This window comes from Anoplopoma fimbria, chromosome 18 (genome assembly GCF_027596085.1).
Source record: "Anoplopoma fimbria isolate UVic2021 breed Golden Eagle Sablefish chromosome 18, Afim_UVic_2022, whole genome shotgun sequence".
Classification (NCBI taxonomy): domain Eukaryota; kingdom Metazoa; phylum Chordata; class Actinopteri; order Perciformes; family Anoplopomatidae; genus Anoplopoma; species Anoplopoma fimbria.
Window position 1 is genome coordinate 3,576,639 of NC_072466.1, and position 19,800 is coordinate 3,596,438.

Here is a 19,800-nt window from a genome sequence, read left to right on the forward strand (position 1 = left end):
GATTCATTATTTTGTTAGAGAATTGGTGTATTGTTGATGGTGGATTATTATTTAGCTTTGTTGCCTCATCATATTGTCTCCTTGCTGACTGATAATAAATGTTCTGTGGTCAAGTACTAGTCCTAGGGGTTGGGAACTTTTGGATAAACTATTGGTGTTATGGTCTGACTGTTTTTTTGTTGGGCTTGCTGGCTTTGTCATATTTATGTGGCCATTTTTGCAGAACTCAACAATGACTTTGGTGAGTACAGTGTTATTATTACTGATAGACTTGATGTTTAAAACTACAAACAAGTTGTAATGAACCAGAATTATCCTCCACAAATATACATCCTGATTTGAAAAATAACTTCTAAATGAATAACAATTAAACCCATAAAAACCCATTTGTTGCTCTATTGGACTTAACAAATATACACAAACTAAATAGTCTTGGAACATCCTACCCATTGCACCACTTTTTTCCGCTTCAATATTTTGGCATTTTTTAAACAATTAATTGTGTCTTCACATACAGTACAGCCATAGTTTAGGAGATGATGTTTTTTTTTTAATCTATGCAGTCACATAAAATTTGATATGATTAGCATACAGAATTATTGAGTGACCCCCTCAAATATATACTTTGTATAGAAAGTAAATATATTCACATACAGCTTTGTCAATAAATCTTTTTTTCATAAATCTTCATGAATCAAAGCATCACATCTACGTTTATATATATACTTCACCGTTCCGTCAGAGGAGGTTAAACTGCATCAGTAGGTAACTGACATGAGGTTGAATTTACAGTAGAGGATTTCATAGTGTAACCGCTGGTCACGCCTTGTTCGTGTTTCAAGGCAGAGACCAGTGAGGGGGCCATTTGTGTTTGACCCGCAAAATAAAAAATATAAAACTTTAATTTCATTACATACTTTAAATTTATACAGTATAATAGCAGTCCATGGGCAGGATCTCATAGCAGAAAGCAACGCTCTGTCATTTCCCTTCATCTCAGGCCGACCAGCCATCTTTAATCCATCTCTGTACAAAGTGTGGGCCAAAACAATCCAAGTCTTAATCCAAAAGTTTGTTTTTGGCGATGACTGTGAAGACTCCCTCGTCCTGTCCCACTTGAGTCTGAGCGGTGGAGTGGAGAGGATGAAAACATGAGTGTGCTTCATGCAGGACAAAGGCTGTTAGACCGGCAGGTCTGTCTTGGCGTGGTCAATTTGGGGCAGTGTTTTTTGACAGTGTGACGGTCCTCCATCTTCCCTACACAGTACTCTCCATCACCCAGTCGGCGCCGTCTATTGTCCCCTTGCTCCCTCCCGTGTCCCCCTCCTCCTCGCACTGCAGCAGCATGCCGTTTACAGACAGGCTCCTCTTAGTCCAGATACTGCTGAACCTTCGCGATTTGCTGCTCGGCTGAGCGGCCCCGGAGCCCGTTATGTCCCCCATGTCGAAGGACTGGCTCCTTTTTGGCTTGGAGTCCAGAGGCAGCATGAGGAGCCGGCTGAGGCTGGAGTCCAGCGTCCGGCCTAGCAGCGGCTCCCTGTCTGTGCGGGGTTTCCCCGTTGCCGCGGCAGCAGCGCTACTGGCGGCCCCCGGGTCTCGGCCCTGTACCCCCCGCAGCTCCATCGAGGTGAAGGCCCCGAGCAGGTGGTCCAGGTTGGTCCGAGGCTTGGATTGAGCTGACCTCCAAATGTTGGCAAGTGTGCTGTTGGGGCTGTACGGACCCCCCGCCATGGAGCCCGACGATGAGGAAGAAGTGGACAGGCTGCTTTGGAGGGAGCCACACTTGAACTCCACCACCTCGTCCTGCAGAGCCACTTTGGCCTTGACCTTCGGCTGGGGCTGAGGCTGAGTCGGGGGCATTAGAAGTCCATTTTGCCCGATTCGCCCCCCGTTGGTCTGAGAGTGCGTGTCACTGACGCTGGTCAGTTTGCCCACCGGGGGGTCCGTGTCGGCAGCTTTGTAGCGCAGCATGAGGATGACGATGAAGACCAGCAGGGTGCCTACGATGATGCCCCCCACCACCAGGATCATGGTGCCTCCCAGCAGCTGGCTGGGCAGAGACTGGCACTGAGGGTAGTCGTCCAGGGTGAAGAAGTTGGTGCAGCCCACGACGTTGGTGGCAGTGAGCGTGGTGGCGGTGTCGTCCCAGGCGGCCAGCACGCACAGATCGTAGTGGGTCCCCGACACCAGATTGTTCACCAAGAAAGCTTTGCTGGAGGACGGGATCATCCTTAAAAAAAAAAAAACAGGGAAAAACAAGACCTGCAGGTTAATTACTCTGTTAAGATAAAGAGGTCTTCCTCTTCTAATATCCCTCTTAAAGACACAGAAGCAGCTCTGAAAACCAGGAGGAGTCATACAGGAAATGCTATCAATGATTGAACCATGAATCATGTAATTTCAGTACATGGAGACTTAACTAACTGCTGCAGGAGGTAACACAAGCTCCATCCACTGTCCAATTCTTTCATTAAAAGGAGTCAGGATTTCCATTTGCATTCCCCGGAGTTCCTCTCCACTGCTTAGTCTCTGCGGTTGCTGCTCTAACAGACAGCCAGCAGTAATTGGCTTTATCTCTCATAGCCATCTGTCCTGCAGCAGTGAACAGAGGGTCCATTTGATATCGGAGCTCCGGCGCAGTTGATAAATAAATAAGCAGACACAGAGAGTGAGGGAACATTTTTAGTGTGCGAATCCAGCGAACCTGCAACTGCCCCGGGTTGAGCTGCTCAGGGGCCAGATGACCGGAGGTTGTACCGCCGCAGTAACACCTCCCGCCTGCTGTTTAAATGATATCACTCGTTCATGCCCAGACTCAGTGTCCCCTGCAGGGATTCACATCAGTCATGATGAACCTGACCGTCTAACCTTTCGGCTGAATCATTCTCAGGATTTTGTCCTGCCAGCTTTGTCCTTTTTCCAGCTTTACGTCTGAAAATCTACCTCGATTATAAACTGTTTATGATGTGATATCAGTTTCATATCGGCTTACAATAGGACTAATTGTTTCTCTAGGTTTATTAAAACTAGTCAGGGTCATATTATCCCACTTTTTGCAGCCCTTTGCCACACAAAAAAAGCTGTAGAACCCTATTGTTGAGGTAAGAAAAACACAAATAAAGGTCATTTTAAAGGAGACATATCATGCCAATATTTTACGTTCACACTTGTATTTTGGTCTTTACTAGAACATATTTACATGACTTAATGTTAAAAAAACACATTATTTTTCTCATACTGTCTGTCTGAATATATCTGTATTCACTCTCTGTCTAATACGCTTCATTTTAGCGCCTGTCTCTTTAAGCATGAAGAAGCCCAAACTGCTTTATGCAAATGCACTGTCTCAGTTTTTACAGCGTCACTGCAGCTGTGTGTGTCAACTACACGGAGTTTAGCGTAAAAATGTTACAGGTGATTGTTTAGTTTTGACATCACAACTTTACAGACGTCCTGCCTAGCTCCTTCAAAGTCTCTGAATACAGGTTTTTTTTTGTATTCCTCTGGGGATTGAGCCCACAGTATCTATAAAGCACAAATACCTGCTTTATATTCATAAAAGACATCTCATATTTTACAATACAGGACCTTTGAAGGCAGCAATACCGAACATATTTTGTGGTTTAGTTCCAAAGTTGTCTTGATTTAAGATGTGTGATGCAGACATGTGTTTCATCCCTCATGTGATACAAGTCTGAGCTGCAGGTTTGGTCTTTTTACTCATTGAGACTGACTCGCAATTTATCTCACATTCTTCCCCAAAAAGGACGTTTATCTGACATGCGACAAGGATCACATGAGTTCAACCTCTGTATTTGGCCTCATCCCAATTAGCCACCACGGCTCCAACAAAAAGAAGCTGCTTTCCAATAAAAAAGTTCCACTTGTCCAACTTGTGCTACAGTTCATTACACTATTATAATTGGCTGCCTGGGTTTGGGAGAGCGAAATTCTTTAGCCTGGTGATGCTTTTCGCTGTGCGCTGCTCTGCTCCTATGTCTGGGTCTAATTGATTTCAGGTTGTCTGCATAGACTGGCTAATTCATTTTAATTCATAGGAATATAGCCGGAGTCCACAGAAACCTATGCCCACGCTTATCACGGGGAGATAAAAAATGTCTTTCTTGCCCCTTCAGGCTGCGAAAGGCAATTTGTCGAGTGGCCTGCTTAGCTCCCGTTGATGGGGTGAGGCTGCAGCATTAATCAGAGTGAAGGCAGAGGAGACGCAGGAGGAGAGACCGGCTTACGCTTCTTTGAGCTTCGCAAGAGATTTGTCAGTTACAGTTTTATTTTTCAACATATTTTTCTCAGCTCAAAGAAAAAGAGCTGACAAAACAAATGTATCATAACTCCAGGCTGCATCTTCCCTGTCCTCAGCCACTAATTCATGATCAGCTTTATTCCTTTTCTCACAGCTGCAAAGAATGGCTGAATGATTATTCATTATATGTACTGATTTCTTAAGGACTCCTCTGGACAAATGCAGACAAGGTCATGCCAAATGGTCTCCTGCTCCATTGATTCTGCCTAAACATCCGGGGTGCTGCTGGGAAATTTGATTATGCTTATATAAGCAAAATCCCTAATGGTTTCTCACTGTCTTCTCCTCACTCTTGGACTCTGCAGCCGTATTGTAGAGGATTAAATGGGTCGTGGCATTGTTCGCTGTCTGTGTCTATACCCTTGAATATCTCTTGGTTGCAATAAAACATCTCCTCCGTGTAAGTGTAATGGATGAATGCATTAGGAAGAGGAGGTTGTTGCTGAAAACGCTGCCACCTTAGGCCTGTGGTTTGTGTTAAAGTCTCCGCTTGAGATAACTCTGATAACACAGCATAACTCTTGTAAACACGATGCCAGCACTGCAGTGAGCCTTTATGTATCTGGCAATAAAGACAATCCTGCCAGAGACTTGAATACACAACAGCCAACATCCACTGCCTGTAACGTAACTTTAAAAAATGGAGTGGCTTGAAATTTTGAAACTGAAGTATTGAATAGCAAAAGCTGCATTTACCAGCTGGAAACAGCAGAACAAGCTGAAAACACAACATGTGTCTTTATCGTGTTTTAACAACAAATGCACAACTGAACTTGTTGCACAGTGTGATTACATTGAAAGTCAATGCGAGGACAAGCATAGATGCAAATTTGCAACAGGTGTCATCTGCATTTTAGCACGAGTTAACATTTTTCAGCTCAAGCGAGAAATTCTTTTGACGAGCGTGGTCTTCCGTTGCTCCTAAAGTAGCCAAAGGGTTATGATGCGACTGCTCACACTACCACAGTCTTGGAACGGCAGGAGGAGTGGGTGGAGGGGTATTCAGCTGGTTGCAATTTGTAACCACACTGATGGAAACCATCAAATCCTACAAAATGTACATTTAAAAAAAAAAAAATCTCAATGATTAACTCTGAACTGTTAAATCTAGTGGTAGAAGAAGTATCCAGATCCTTTACTTATGAAAAAGTATACATTTCATAGTACAGATTATAGATGAATACCAGTAAAATTGTACTTAGGTATGATAAAGAAAAATACACTTAAGTATCAACAGTAATACTCATTATGCAGAACTTAAGTATCAAAAGTAATACTCATTATGCAGAACTTAAGTATCAAAAGTAATACTCATTATGCAGAACTTATGTATCAAACGTAATACTCATTATGCAGAACTTATGTATCAAACGTAATACTCATTATGCAGAACTTAAGTATCATAAGTAATACTCATTATGCAGAACTTAAGTATCAAAAGTAATACTCATTATGCAGAACTTAAGTATCAAAAGTAATACTCATTATGCAGAACTTAAGTATCAAAAGTAATACTCATTATGCAGAACTTAAGTATCAAAGTAATACTCATTATGCAGAATTGCCCCTTTCATAATGATATTTTTTATTTTATCCTTTCTTATCTTATCTTATCTTTTTTATAGAAAATCCTCATCTGCAACGTAACTGGAAACGACAGCTGTCAGATAAATGTACATGCCCAAGTAAAGTATAGCAAAGTACGATGTACTCAGTTACTTCCCATCTTTGGTCTCAAATGAATCTCAGATGGGTTTTTTTACTGCACAGTCTAAAATAACCAATAAGTCCTTTATTTTCCTGTGCATCAAATGATTCTGAGATGAGTCCTGAGAATGTTGTGAATTGTTTAGAGTTTATTCTTGATCCTCTTATGCTTCTCTGACCCGACGCTCACAAACCAAAATGACAAAAACTCATTTGCTGCCAAAATTGAAGTCATGGCCTATTTTTCTTTGTAAAAACAGAAATGCACTTCATTGAAATCCAACGCATACGATCCAACTCAAACCTTTCTCATTGCAAACTGGGAATTTAGAATTTCTTCATCTTTAGATGTTGCAATTTGAACTACTCAAGTTTTTGCTTTGCCATTCCCAACGCTCACATACACGCTCTTCAGACATAATAATAATAATAATAATAATAATAATAATAATAATAATAATAATAATAATAATAATAATAATAATAACTTTGCTGGCTTCATCTATTTGTTTAAGTAGTACATTTCTTACAGTTTTCCTGGAATGTGATACGAGACATTTCTTTCTTTTTATGTTTCGTCTTGTGCTGCTGCGGCAGTGAATTCTGATGGCATTTAATTCAGATTACTTGAAAAAAGAACTAGTAGAAACTGCTATCGTGGCTTTAACAAAATTCCTAAAATGACTCAAATGGCAAAAGAAATGAATTGTCATCGAGCTAATGCAATGAGGTGCGTGTTTAAAAGGGGATTTAGAAAACTATCCAAGGCACTCATGCACGTTCTCTTCTGTATTTCTGATTCCACACTTAATCTTCTTTCAGAGGATTAAGTGATATTAGGTGATATCTGCTATGCACCTTCTCATGTATAATTAAACATTGAGATATACAGTAAAGTAACATACACACTTTATTTATTCAACACAACATTTTAACATATGCTTGCTGTATATTAACATGTTTTTATTGTTTACGTTTGTATTTTTGTCTTGTATATCAACAGACCCTCTAATTCAATCCTGGTGAATAATTTACTTTGTGACTTTTTGATAATGTTTTTTTTTTGGGATTGTTTGCCTGAGTTGCTCGTCTTTTAAATGATCTGAGAAAAAACAATTTCATCTCATGTTCTGGAGATTTCAAGCATATTACAGTCTTCATTAGCAGATGGAGTTGCTCAGTTGTTATGGACTTTCAGTGGACAGGAATTCACTTTGAGTCCTTTTAGTTTTTAAGCCTACATGGACAGTCAACGTATCCTGACACAACCGTTCGTGTATCTTAGTTTTTTCAAATTTTTTGTTCGTTCTTTTACAAATGTCCAGCTACATGAGCGATCAGTAAAATTAGTACATTTGTACGGTAAATAACTATGTTTTCTGTGTTATTTGTTCGTGTCGTTAGTTAAGTCTGTAAGTTACGTAACAAAAGTTAGGTAAAATAATTCAAGGTTTTGGTTTCACATGGGACACGAACAACGGTCTCCTGGGTGAAAGTCCTGTGTTTGTTTGACCCGTCCTTCCACTTTGACCTCCCCCCTGCTTCATTAGCGTCAATTCTGCACATCCTGACTCTGTGGCTTATTTGGTAATTACAGTACACAACGTTTTGTAGGCACAAGTGCGAACAGTGGATATGAGCAGTCTGGAACAATATGTGTGTTGAGAGTAACGGGATGTTTAAACATCTCCATCAAAAGCAAATAAGACGACATTGAGTTATGACTGTTTTGACAACTGCTTTTTCCAAAACCCCACATCCTGTAGGCGTTTTGAACTTTTGTGTCTCTGTGTAAAAACATGACAATTCATGCGTAGAGGATTCTTGGAATGTAATTATAGTAAAGTTGCTAGGATTAGAAATGTTTGTCACTTTACATTGAAGATAGCTGATAATCCCAAGTGTCATAGTCCATCCAGTGAAAGTTTATATGCACTCTTTTTTTCTACACCGCATAAAAAAATGCTTGTAACACATTCCTGCACATTTCTTGCTGCTTGCTGAAGAACACATGCAAACATGATTTTTCTCTCGAACCTCAAGCTCCTGGAGAAAGCTTGACATTTCAGAAATAAGCTGGTAGGGTCATGTTGTTGTCAGAGCTGTGATCAATACCCTGCAGTATGTTTTCAGTGTAGAATCCATGAATCCAACAGGATTTTCAATTTAGCTAATAACCAGTAATGGCAGCCTAAGGAGCTTGCTTTCAGTCCTGACATACATACATCTCTGTAACAAAGCACCCCCGGCACTAAATCCCATGACATGTGACATTGTAGCCATTATGTGGTTAAGTATTGCCCTGCGTATTGCAATTTTATTGAAATATCACTGACAGGCTGCAGCTGAACAGAAGCTTCTTTTACGACAGCCACATAAAGAACTGAAGAGAATCACCTATTCATGAGCGGGAATTATAAAATATTATCAGAGGTGAATGGTAATGGGACACTTTGGATTTTATAAGTAACCTTTTTGAGTAAATTGTACTTCTAAAAGTAGTTTGAATTCAACACACTCTTCTTTACTCTAGTGGTCTACATTTTGGGGGAAAAAATTGACAATTTTACACATTTGTAATGGTGTCACAGATGGCTGGTTAGCTAATGTGTCTTTCTGTTGAGGTGGCCACACCCCTTCAGAACTCTGTAGAATAATGGATGAAGCTATAACAAGATCCAAATGAGATGGAACGACTAATGGTTTTCATCTGCGGAATGGTATTTAGGAGAGTTTTGGGACATTCATGTAGTAGATGAAGACAGAGACTATAAGAGGTGGACGTAGTCCTGTATTAATTCATCTATTAAATATTATTTATCTCTGTGATGAAAGTTTTCGTCATTATCTCGTAATTTGCCTTTGATGCTTACTTTCTTTAAAAATGCTGGGTTGCTCTTAGCCTGATATTTGAAGCACCTTGTTTACTGAACTACCCTTGTAGAATATAAGATTTCATTGGTTACTAAATTACTAAAGTACTAAATTGTTTTCGTAATTATAAGGATACTGTAACATGTTGATACTTTACATATCAACCTTTCTTTACATTAACGTTTCATGGTTAATGCATATTAGCTTCTACAGAGACAACACATTCTAACTCCCAACTAGTCAAATACGCTACTTGGTCAATGGCCATAATCCTCAAACTGTAAAGCTCTACGTATCGCTCGAACGTCAGTTTTACGTGTGTCAAATTCCACTTTTGTAACATTATATCCCTTTAAAATAAGTCAATGTTGACTTTGGTTTTCCACAGGAGAGGAACAGCGGTCTCCTGAGTCAAAGTCCTGGGCTTTACCTGAGTACTTGTTATTAAAACGTAAAAGTACTTTTTACATTCTACCCACCTCCGATTATGCCACAGTCAAATTGTTTTAATCGATCTCAGAATCAACTTTTCAGCAATTACAAAAAAAATGTAAGCCTGGCAATTGCACATATTTAAAGGTGTTTTGAATAAGTTGTCTTGGCCCTCAGGCCTTCAAATTCACCCATCCTTTATAAAGAATCACGTAAAACCGTTAGTTTAAGTAAGAATGTGCCAATCACCTCAACTAGAGCAGCGATAACATTGTCCTCCAGCTCCAGCGTTTGAAGAGGAAACAACTCTCATTCTTGCACACAGTTGCATACAGCTGAAATGATTAAGTTGTCTGGATCCCTTGAATCCCAGCAGCTACAGAACTTTTTCCAAACTTCCATTCTTAATTGAACTTTTACTGAGAGTTAACTCCACTCAACTTTTCTGAACTCAATTGAGCTTTTATGACTCAATCTGTGAGACGTGTCAGGCTGCTTTCAGAACAACGTACACCACAGAGACTGCCCTTATTACGGTGGAAAATCACATTCTCATGGCAGCATAAAAGCTCTAATCCCTCTAGATTTGGTAGAGCTTTTCCTAACATCTTAATTGATCAGCCTGGGTTGGCGTTGAGGACTTGTTGGTTCAGCTCTTATCTGTCTCATATTCAAATTCAAGACATCCTCAGCAGACACCATCAGTGGGGCCTCGCAAGGCTCAGTCTGAGGCTCCCAATGGGCCACATCATCCACACATACAACGTACAACTAAGCCTAGAATACAAACCACACCAGAGCTGCTGCATATTTTATATAAAAAAATATAAAATATGCAGACTATTGTATGAAATATGCTGCCTACACTATATCCACTGAACACATATATAAAGCAACATGAATCACTCCGTATTTATTCTAGCATATTTTACACTATGTGCCATTGCCATTGTCTTACTGTTGAATGTCATTCATGTTATATATATCAGCAGAGGACAGAGTAAGTTGCTCCTCCTCTATTTTTGAGACACAAAAGGAGATCGAAATATAAAAAAAGAAACTGGTTGAAATAAAAAAACAAGTCTCAGTATTATTTATAAAATATTTGTCTCTTTTCTTTAGAAAGACTATATTATTTAAATGCTTCAGTAGCGACATCTGTAAGGCAGGCAAGAAAGTGAGGGGTCGGGGTCTCCTGCTGTCCTCCCTAGGGCGAAACCTCTTATATCATTTAAATGTATAATTTCTTTCATGCTTATCTGTTACTGGACAAAATGCTGAAAAGGGGAGGACGTCCTTCCTTGGGTTTTTACCAATCAACAACCAGAACATGATTCCTTACCCTACAAACTGAACTAAAAAACTGTGCCACATAGCTTAGCTTTACACAAGTCTCAAGGCCAGATTAAAAAATCTGGCATGTGAATTTTTTTATTTAATTAATTTGCTGGCTTTCTGCAAATTTCCAAACCCTTCGATGGTCAGATTTGCATGGGCATGTATACTGTATTTACTAATGCTTCATTTAACCGTGATGTAGGATCTTCTGTTGTGTCTCACAGCTCTGCAGTTATATGGTATAACCATTTTACTGTTGTGCTTGTCTGCATGTTGTTGTTTCTGTATTACTACACCAATGTTTTTGCTGTTTCCTGTTGCTCTTAATGGCTAGTGCACGGTCTTGATATTTATTCAGTTGCGGTTTTTATGGCGTCTTGTTGTCCATCATCTCATTGGTTTCAAAACATCCAGCCAAAGGACTGCAGTTGAAAATGAACCAGCTGGCCAACACTGGCACATTTACTGAAATGTTAATTAATATGCGTTTTTAATGAAATGACGTCCTTAGGATTTGACTTAGAACAGCTGTCATTTCTATTAGTCCTGTGTAGCTTAGTACATATGTACAGTGTATGCTATTTAAATATTTACATAACATTATATAACCTTTCTAAACTATTCATATTTAAATTCAAAGTGTTGATTTTTCAAATGAAAATGTTTTATGCAAGAACTTAGAAAAAATGAAGTCTGAATAGAATTAATTACATTACTAGTTGCCAGAGTTGTTCTATATGATTACATAAAGGTCTGAAAAACACTCTTCCTACATATTAATTTGGCGGAAACTAGAAAGAAAATATGCTTCATAATGAAGGAGAATATTGCAACAAAGGGGGTGGCCACAGCCCTCAGGCTACAGCTCTAAATATCTTGCTTTCTACAGTTTTGAGAATAGATTTATATGGCATTAAGTAATTGGATTTTTTTCTGGGTGGTTTCACATTCGTTTAAGAGGCTGTGGCGGTGGAATACAAGCCTCGTCTAATACAGTTTCATCCCCATCAACTGCTGCTGGATTGACAGAAAACCCTGCTTCCACAGCTTAGAAATTGCCCTTCTGGTTCTGGCCTGCTGAGCATAATGGAGGCCAGTATAGCACAGCCCTGTGCTTAGTGAGGGAGACATGACATGGTGAAAAGGTGATGTAGAGGGAAAAGAGCTGTTTTTACTAGTGTTAAACAATTCTATGGACAATGGACGACACCTACATCCTTATGTATGTGCATCCATCTTTGTTTGAGACCAGTTGCTTCTCCAACACATTTTGTGTTAATGCCATTAAATACTTTTCTCATTTTACATTAATGATGATGTACTGAAGCTACGTTGTAGGTCAGCATTTTAGTTGAAATGTCTAACCTCCGACCTCCAAGCTTTCCTGGTGCACAATACTAAACATGAACAAAAAGCATAGCTAACCGTGAGAAAATTATGTTTTTTTGGCAAGTGTACACATTTTTTTGGGCAACGTTTTACCTAAAAACTGTTGTTCATAGCAGATATTACCAATTCACACATCCAACAGACACAAAATTATCTTTTTTAACTAGGAGCTGGGTTACTGGCCACATTATGCATTGTCCAATAATCACTCTCTGTTTGGATCTGATTTGTTCTACACCAACTCCTAAAAAAAGAGACTAGAAGTTCCACTTGGTTCACCAGCCAGATCCTAACTTTGCCTGTGGTTTGGTGCTGGGTAGGCAGTCTACAGCGGGTGTCATGGTTACAGCGTCACTGGTATAAATACTGAAATTAGTTATGGAACAATTCCACTTAGCTGTTTCAGTTTCCAGGTACTCATATTGTGAATGCTGGCTCACTGTCACACTCTCATGGCTTCCTGGGGCACTTGACAAAAGCTGTGTGTTTTTAAAAGAATATGCAAGTGTTTACCTGTAAATTAGAACCTCGTCATCAGAGCAGTTGTACTGGAGCTGGTACATCTTCACCGTGGGAGATGATTTGCTCACTGTCCACTTGACCAGTGCGGAAACAGCGGTCACTTCAGAGACGGTCACGGTCCTCTCCGGTTGGCTCTTGGGAGTGCCTTTACTGGTCCTTGTTGTCCCTGTGATATCAGAGAGACGTGACTTCGGTGCCGCTGGCTGCCCGGTGCCGTTGCTGAGGTGGGGGAGCTGAACGATGGACACCTCCACGGAGGCTGTGGACTCCCCAGCCACGTTAGCGGCAATGCAGGTGAAGGTGCCATAGTCCTTGGAGGTGGTGATGGTGATGCTTAGCGTTCCATTTTTGTACACTGCGGTCCGGGAGGTGTTGCCAAGCAGCCGATCCTCAGGGGAGATCCAGTGGATGGTAGGGGAAGGGTCTCCAGTTGCTTCACACCTGAGGCCGGCCATCTGACCTTCCAAGACCAGCATTCTGTGGGTGTGCTGAGTAATGAGAGGTGGCTGACACAAAAACTCCTCTTCGTTCACATTCCAAAAGTAACGACCCTTCAGATTAGGAGGGGAGGCACAAGTTTCCAGGTCATCGTCTCTCTCAAGCCTCCTCAGCCACAGCATCTCACAATTGCAGTGCAATGGGTTTCCGCCTATACTTAGGGACAGTTGAGGTGCATAGGGTGTAGTTAGCATCATTGAGTCCTGGGCTCGGGCAAAGATCGGGTCTGGGGGTAGCTTCTGCAAGCGATTCGAGGTCAGGTCCAATCTCGCCAGCCTTTCCAGGTCAGTGAAGGTGCCCTCTGGAATAAAGTCCAACAGGTTGTGGTCCAGACTAAGCTGGTGCAGATTAATCATCTGGCGGACAGAGTCCCAGGGCAGAGAGATCAGGTTGTTGTAGGAGAGATCCACATCCTCCAAGGCAGGTGCCAGGTCCTCAAAGGTCTTGTCATGGATGCGTCCAAGTTGGTTGTTGTTAATGATGAAGTGCTGCAGGTTGACCAAGCCTCGCAAGTCGTCAGGGCCTAGCTCGATCAATCGGTTGTTGTCCAGATGCAGTGAGCGCAGTGTTTCCAAGTCCCCAAAAGAGAAGGGTTGAATGTAGCTGATGGTGTTCCTGGAGAGGGTTAGGTCCACCAAGTCGGTCATATTGGCAAAGTCCTGCTGCGTAATGCGGAGGATGTAGTTGCCTCCCAGCCGGAGCTCCACCGTGCCTCGGTCAATGTCCGGAGGCACGAAAAGAAGGCCTTTGGAGGGACATAATGTCCCTAGGGATTCGGAAAGATTCTGGCATACACAGTACTTAGGGCATGCATAGGTGGTCATCACTGTGGCTCCCAGGACCAGCAGGCAGTAGATGATGTGGTCCATGGTAGAGTCATACATGGGAACCTTTGTGACAAACAGAAAAATAAAGACGGATGAGTTCAAGGTAACATTCAAACATTTTATCATCTTCTAATCTGTATCATCAATTCAACAAGGCCCCTCTGAAAGACCATAGAGACAGGCACAAAAAGGGTTAAAAGAGAGCCCTACCAGAAATATTAAAATCTTAAATAATTTGCATGTGTTAACTGGGTACTTTTAAGTGGCTGTCTGCCTCATTTGAAATCGTTATCCGATGCCAGTAGGATTCATTAAACTTTTATCTTATCTTAGCAGAGTAGAACATGAGAGTTAAACCTGAAACTAAGCCTTTTACTTATGCATTTTTCCTTATGTGTCCGTATTCCTAGATGTTTGAAATCAATGCGATTCATTCATTACATTATATTTATTTAGCTGGCTCTTCTATCCAGAGGGACTTACAATAAGTGCATTCAATCATGTGGGTACCACCCCAAAAAGTGCAAGAATCATGCATGTACATCAAATATGCTTTTTTATGGGCCAAGGTGCATTCAGGGAAATTGATAAATAGTAAAAACTCATTATTATGAATCCCATTACTAACAAGTAGCCATAATTATGCTAGTTGATGTTGTCGTTGGCGCATGTGTTCACATCGAACAACGTCAGCAAGCATGATTTTTGCCACATACATGGTCAATTTCCCATGTAATTTCACACATGTGTATCCATAACAAAACATAGTTTGGAGACCAGACATCTGGGCTTTTCTCCTGGTGAAATATCTGGTATGTTACTCCCTGTCGCCGGTCAGTCATGTAGTGTGGAAATCTCAACAACTTAACTACTTGTGCCCACTGCCATCAGACTGTACAACAACAGCGGAGACCACAGTCTGTCATCATGATTTTGTATTCTTATTTTTTATTTTATTCTATTTTTATTTTATTGTATAATATGTGTACAGTTGAGCTGCTGCACGGCAAAGTTGTGTTATGTGAACTTTGCTTAATGCTAGTGCTCTGCCTGAAATAACTCCCTATTGAGTAAAATCTTGTTAATCCAATTTGGAAGGGTGGCAATAAAATCCAAATTGTAATAGTAAATTCCCTTTAGGAAATCACATATTTATGGGCAGGAATAAAGTGACAATAGCCATGCTACCACAGAATATATAAAGCATCTAGATTGTGAATATCTATTCAACTGTCAATGGCATACATTTCGTGTTTGTCTTGTATAGTTTGTTCCATAATTTAGGCTTTTGAGTTATTGGCCCCAGGGGAACCTGAAACAGCCTCTATCCGGGACGTCACGTGACCCAGATCCAATTCTCTAGGTGGATAGATCACTGCGGTGTTGATCATCCTGCAATCACAATATAGTCCTGTGATCAGGGAATATACAGTGCAATAACGCTAGTGCAGAGCATTAGTGTGCAGGCGCTCAGAGATGTGATGTGAGCTGTAACAGCGGGCCGCCGGGGGGGGACTGTGGTGATAAGCGATATTTTTATGGGACAGTCATAAATTAACATATCTCAGCAGTCAAATGAAATAGGACCATTCCAGCCTCCTACACTTGGTGCAGTATCCTCCCTCGTTGTCCCACATTTACTGTGGAGGCACCACACACCTGCACATTTTATTTATGCATTTTTGGAACATTTCATAATCTCTCTGACACACAGTGTAATAACTCAGATTTACACTTCATTTTATGCAGTGCTATTATTCAATATTATTATTCACGAAAATGATGCATATAAACAGCATGAAATAAAAAAAAACAGCATGCTTTCCAATATAAACTGAGATGATCCCCTTTTTCCTTGCCGGCTCACACCCACACATGAATGCACACATCTGTAGCTGCACATATACTCTCTCAGAAGGCTGCACACACCCACACTCCAAACACCCAAGTAGACACCAACGTTGAACTATCTCTATTCCTATCACCTTAAACCGAACACTAGGTTTTTTCTGCAAAGCCTCTCCTGCTTGATATGAAAGAGTAGCTAATGGTCGTGATGATGAAGCTAAAATGTTCAGTGTTACAGCTGGAGGGATGGATGGAAGATTCATTACATTACATTACAGTCATTTAGCAGACGCTTTTATCCAAAGCGACTTACAGTCAGTAGTATATTACATATCATTCACCCATTCACACACTGATGACAGGCTACCATGCAAGGTGCCACCATCAGACTCTAACTAACATTCATGCAACATCCAGTCCACACCGATGGCAAGCCTTCGGGAGCAACTTGGGGTTAAGTGTTTTGCCCAAGGACACATCGACTGCCGAAGCCGGGTATCGAACCACCGACCCTCTGATTGGAGAACTACCTTGCTCTCCACTACACCACAACGGCTGATTCACAAAAATAAGCCAAGTGCCAACACACAAAATAAATATCATGTTGAACTGAGTAAATGTCTTGTTTACCATGTTATCCACTGAGAAACAGATTCTGCTGAAAGCTCCAGGAAAAGCTAGTAAGGTTTGTTCATCAAAAATAAACTACACATCCCAGTTTAATATCAGCCCATATCCATGATCATCTAACCTTTGGCTGCACCTTTATCTATCTGGCCAAAACAAATGCAAAACTTTTCATCAACTTTCTTTAAATCAATATTAGATGAACAAAGTGAAATGTAGCAGAAAATAAAAACGGCACAGATTATTGCCTCACCCAAGGACCCCAAAGCTTCTGTAACTGTTAACATACCTCATGTGCTATTGATTGGTCATTTTGCCCCAAACTTCTGCCTAGAATATGACACATTGCAAATGACCTGCCGAGTCCTTCAGAATGTGCTCACAGGGCCTGGGGAGCGCAAATATAAAAGCGTTCCATCACAGAGAGCCGAGCGGCGCACCGAGGAGGAATGTTTAGTAAATCATCCGGTCAAAGTCAAGGGCGCTCTGTGGAGGATGGATTGGTGTAGAGGTCAGGGAGTTAGCAAAACGAGATCTCTCCTGACAAGCAGAGCATGGCGGGCCGAGCAGGTGACTCGCTCATATGTTAAACACGGACAGGACAGCGGCGATCAGCAAAGACCTTGATGGAAACACTCATCACAGCTCCTGACAGATGCCGCTGGACCTCAGGGCCTGCCAAGCTGCAGCCGTCATGCCCCGTCTGGCCCAGAGGTGGACGGGGAGCGAACACTTATCTCAGCACAGACAGGCCTGGACTGTCACTGAAGATAGCCTTCGGAAATATGGGACTCAGACAATTTCAATACTACATCCATGCCGTTGTGAAAGATTTAAGTCAATATTGAATTTCCCCAACACTTGCAGCTTTCACCGACTGCGTTGTGCGAGCTGAAATTCCATTTCAGCACGAGCTCCAGAGGGTATGGAGTTTGCACGGACAGTAGCTGAGTTTGAATGGCAAAATGGAAGAGGAAAAAAAGTGATATATATATATACAGAACCGCAGTGTGTCTCCTGACAGCACACTGCAGCAGTCAATGCAAAATTCATCTACAAAAAAAAAGGGAAAATGGGAACTGGATCCCAGTCCACATACAGTGGTTGATTAAACTGGAACCAGCAGATCAGAACTGCATTTTAAACCCTGTGCAAGGGGGGTGTTGCAAAAGATAAGTTTCTGTCTATCGCAGGTTCCATTGACCGCTGGAGTATCATAACAGAAGAGCTTTTTTTACATGGTAAACTTTGTATTGGTATCAAAGTCTGTATTGCGATAACAGTACAGAAATGCAGAATTCCATTTCAAGTTGGAGGATGTCAGAAATATCTACATCTTCTATGCTTTCTCAAAAAGTTCAGCTCAGAGAAACTCGGAGCTCATCTTTGCAAAACATGCTGTTGCAGCAAACAGCTAGACCTTTCCTATTCATTTTATAGATTGCTTAACAGCAGGCTTTCACTTTCATCTCTGGCTGAAAGTTTCCGTCTATTTAACCTTTTAGAAGTGTGCTTTGTTGCGCTTTGTTGGAGTAAACCAATGGAGATGTCAAGGGTTGCTGGAGTGTGCCTGTACATTACAGTGAGAAGCTAAACCACAGGAAGTCATTGAAGACTAGATTTTCAGTTCTTCTGTCAAAAGGCTCCTATTGACTTTTCTTGCAAACAAATAAAAACTATGTGAATTCAGTCTCTTTTACCAAAAACACAGTGTGGCTCCTTGAGGCCTAACAAACATGTTGAATGCATTTCTTTCTTTTCTTTTTTGTTGCAAAGCCAAATTTTCATTCTCTCCATTTTAGAAATCCTGCCTTGTTGACATCCATGTTTGTTAGCTGCTGCAGTCAGCTCATACAGCAGCCATGAGTAGGCAGGGGGATGGTGGGAGGATGTATTTATGCACCTCAATAAACCTGAGGAGCACCGAGCTCCAACACGAAGAGGCACCACAGAGTTGTTTGTTGATTTATAGCAGACATTCATCCTAAACCCAATGAAGATAAAACCCCTGCAGGCTTTTTCAGGCTCCCTCACATTACTGACGAGGCCAACGTGTACTCAGGTTACACATGCCGCTGTTCTACATCATATGCGATCCACTAATGAGAAATGATGATTCAGACATTGTTTAAAATATGAACCTCTGTGTCCTTACATTGCTAGAACAAGAATGCTCCTCATTAGCACACAGCTGGTGGTGGGAGGTTTCTCTGTTCACAGATAGCATCTCCCCTTTACCTCTGACTCATTGTTTTTGGTTGGTAATTGGTGACTAAACGTTTTCTTATAGGAATATGTCTTGAAATGGACTCCAATGATCAAATGAGTCAAGCTCATTTTATTCATTTAACGCCAAATCACAACAGATGTTATGTATGGAGCCAGATCAGTCTCAATATGAATGAATGCACACAGAGATTAACACTTTTGTGATTTGTCTATGAATAACATATTGTTGTATATAAATGCAAAAATACAAACATTTCTTGTTTTAAATAAATGTTATGGAAATCCATAAATATATGTGGAACACCCATCCCATGTAGCTATATAGTATTACGTTAATCTGCCAGGTGTAGTAGTACTATGGGCGGGGTCCTGGGTACAGTTTTAAACCTAATGGCGCTATTACCTGTTCTTATGAATTATTTAAGTACGTCTTATTCTGAAAACTGAAATGACTGGCGGTGCCTCCAATAGAATTAAGGAAGTCAAATAAAAGGTCTTTGCCTTCTATTAAGTCCTTTTATCTTGTTTTAAATTATTAAGTTATTACCAAAACATGAATTAGCTTATTTGTGATGAACTTTGATAAACCAAATATACTTTAAATGCCTTAACACACAATGTTTGGTATTCATTAGAGCAGGTACAACAAACAATATTATTGCAGATGACTCCTAAAATGAATGTAAATAGACCTATTAATAAACACAAAATGGCTATGAGTTCCTCTCAGTAAATCCTTCTTTTGGAATCTTCATTGGTTACCATACAGGCAGACAGAACATCTTTAACATGTGACAATCAATACATTGTGAACTGCTTTAACCAAAATATAATGTTAAAAAACTGCCAAAGATGCTCTGAATGTTACTCTGAATACTGGAGTCATAAAAAAAGTTGTCGGAGTAATGGTGAAAATAATAGAGAAGTTATCAAACACCATAAAGTGTGATTACTGCAGAAATCACTAAAGTAAAGCATGATGAAGTCACTATAAACAACATGTCATGTTTAAAGATATAGAGAATATAGTACAGATATTATGAGACGCCGTATGAGCTGTAAATAACATTAATGATAATAAAACCACCGTTTAGCAGAACAGTACACAACTTATGACATATAAATGTGGTGAAGTAAAGTAAAGTACTTCCTGTAAGTCGCTTTGGATAAAAGCGTCTGCTAAATGAC

At 40.7% G+C, this 19,800-nt stretch overlaps 1 protein-coding gene across 1 annotated transcript; it reads right to left on the reverse strand.

Moving 5' to 3' along the window:
- Window positions 1–1,257: 1,257 nt before the first annotated feature.
- Window positions 1,258–13,965, reverse strand: lrfn2b (leucine rich repeat and fibronectin type III domain containing 2b). Its single transcript, XM_054618022.1, has 2 exons — window positions 12,575–13,965; window positions 1,258–2,230 (listed from the first exon to the last, which is right to left on the reverse strand). Exons 1-2 carry the CDS (start codon window positions 13,963–13,965, stop codon window positions 1,258–1,260), a joined length of 2,364 nt encoding a protein of 787 aa, XP_054473997.1.
- Window positions 13,966–19,800: the final 5,835 nt, after the last annotated feature.

What these genes read in the sequence shown, in the direction of transcription:
- lrfn2b (XM_054618022.1), bottom strand. Translation starts at nt 13,965, where the DNA reads ATGTATGACTCTACCATGGACCACATCATCTACTGCCTGCTGGTCCTG. An exon ending in GACGAGGTTCTAATTTACAG is followed by an intron (nt 2,231 to 12,574) that starts GTAAACACTTGC and finishes TTTTTTTTTAAG; the next exon opens with GATGATCCCGTCCTCCAGCA.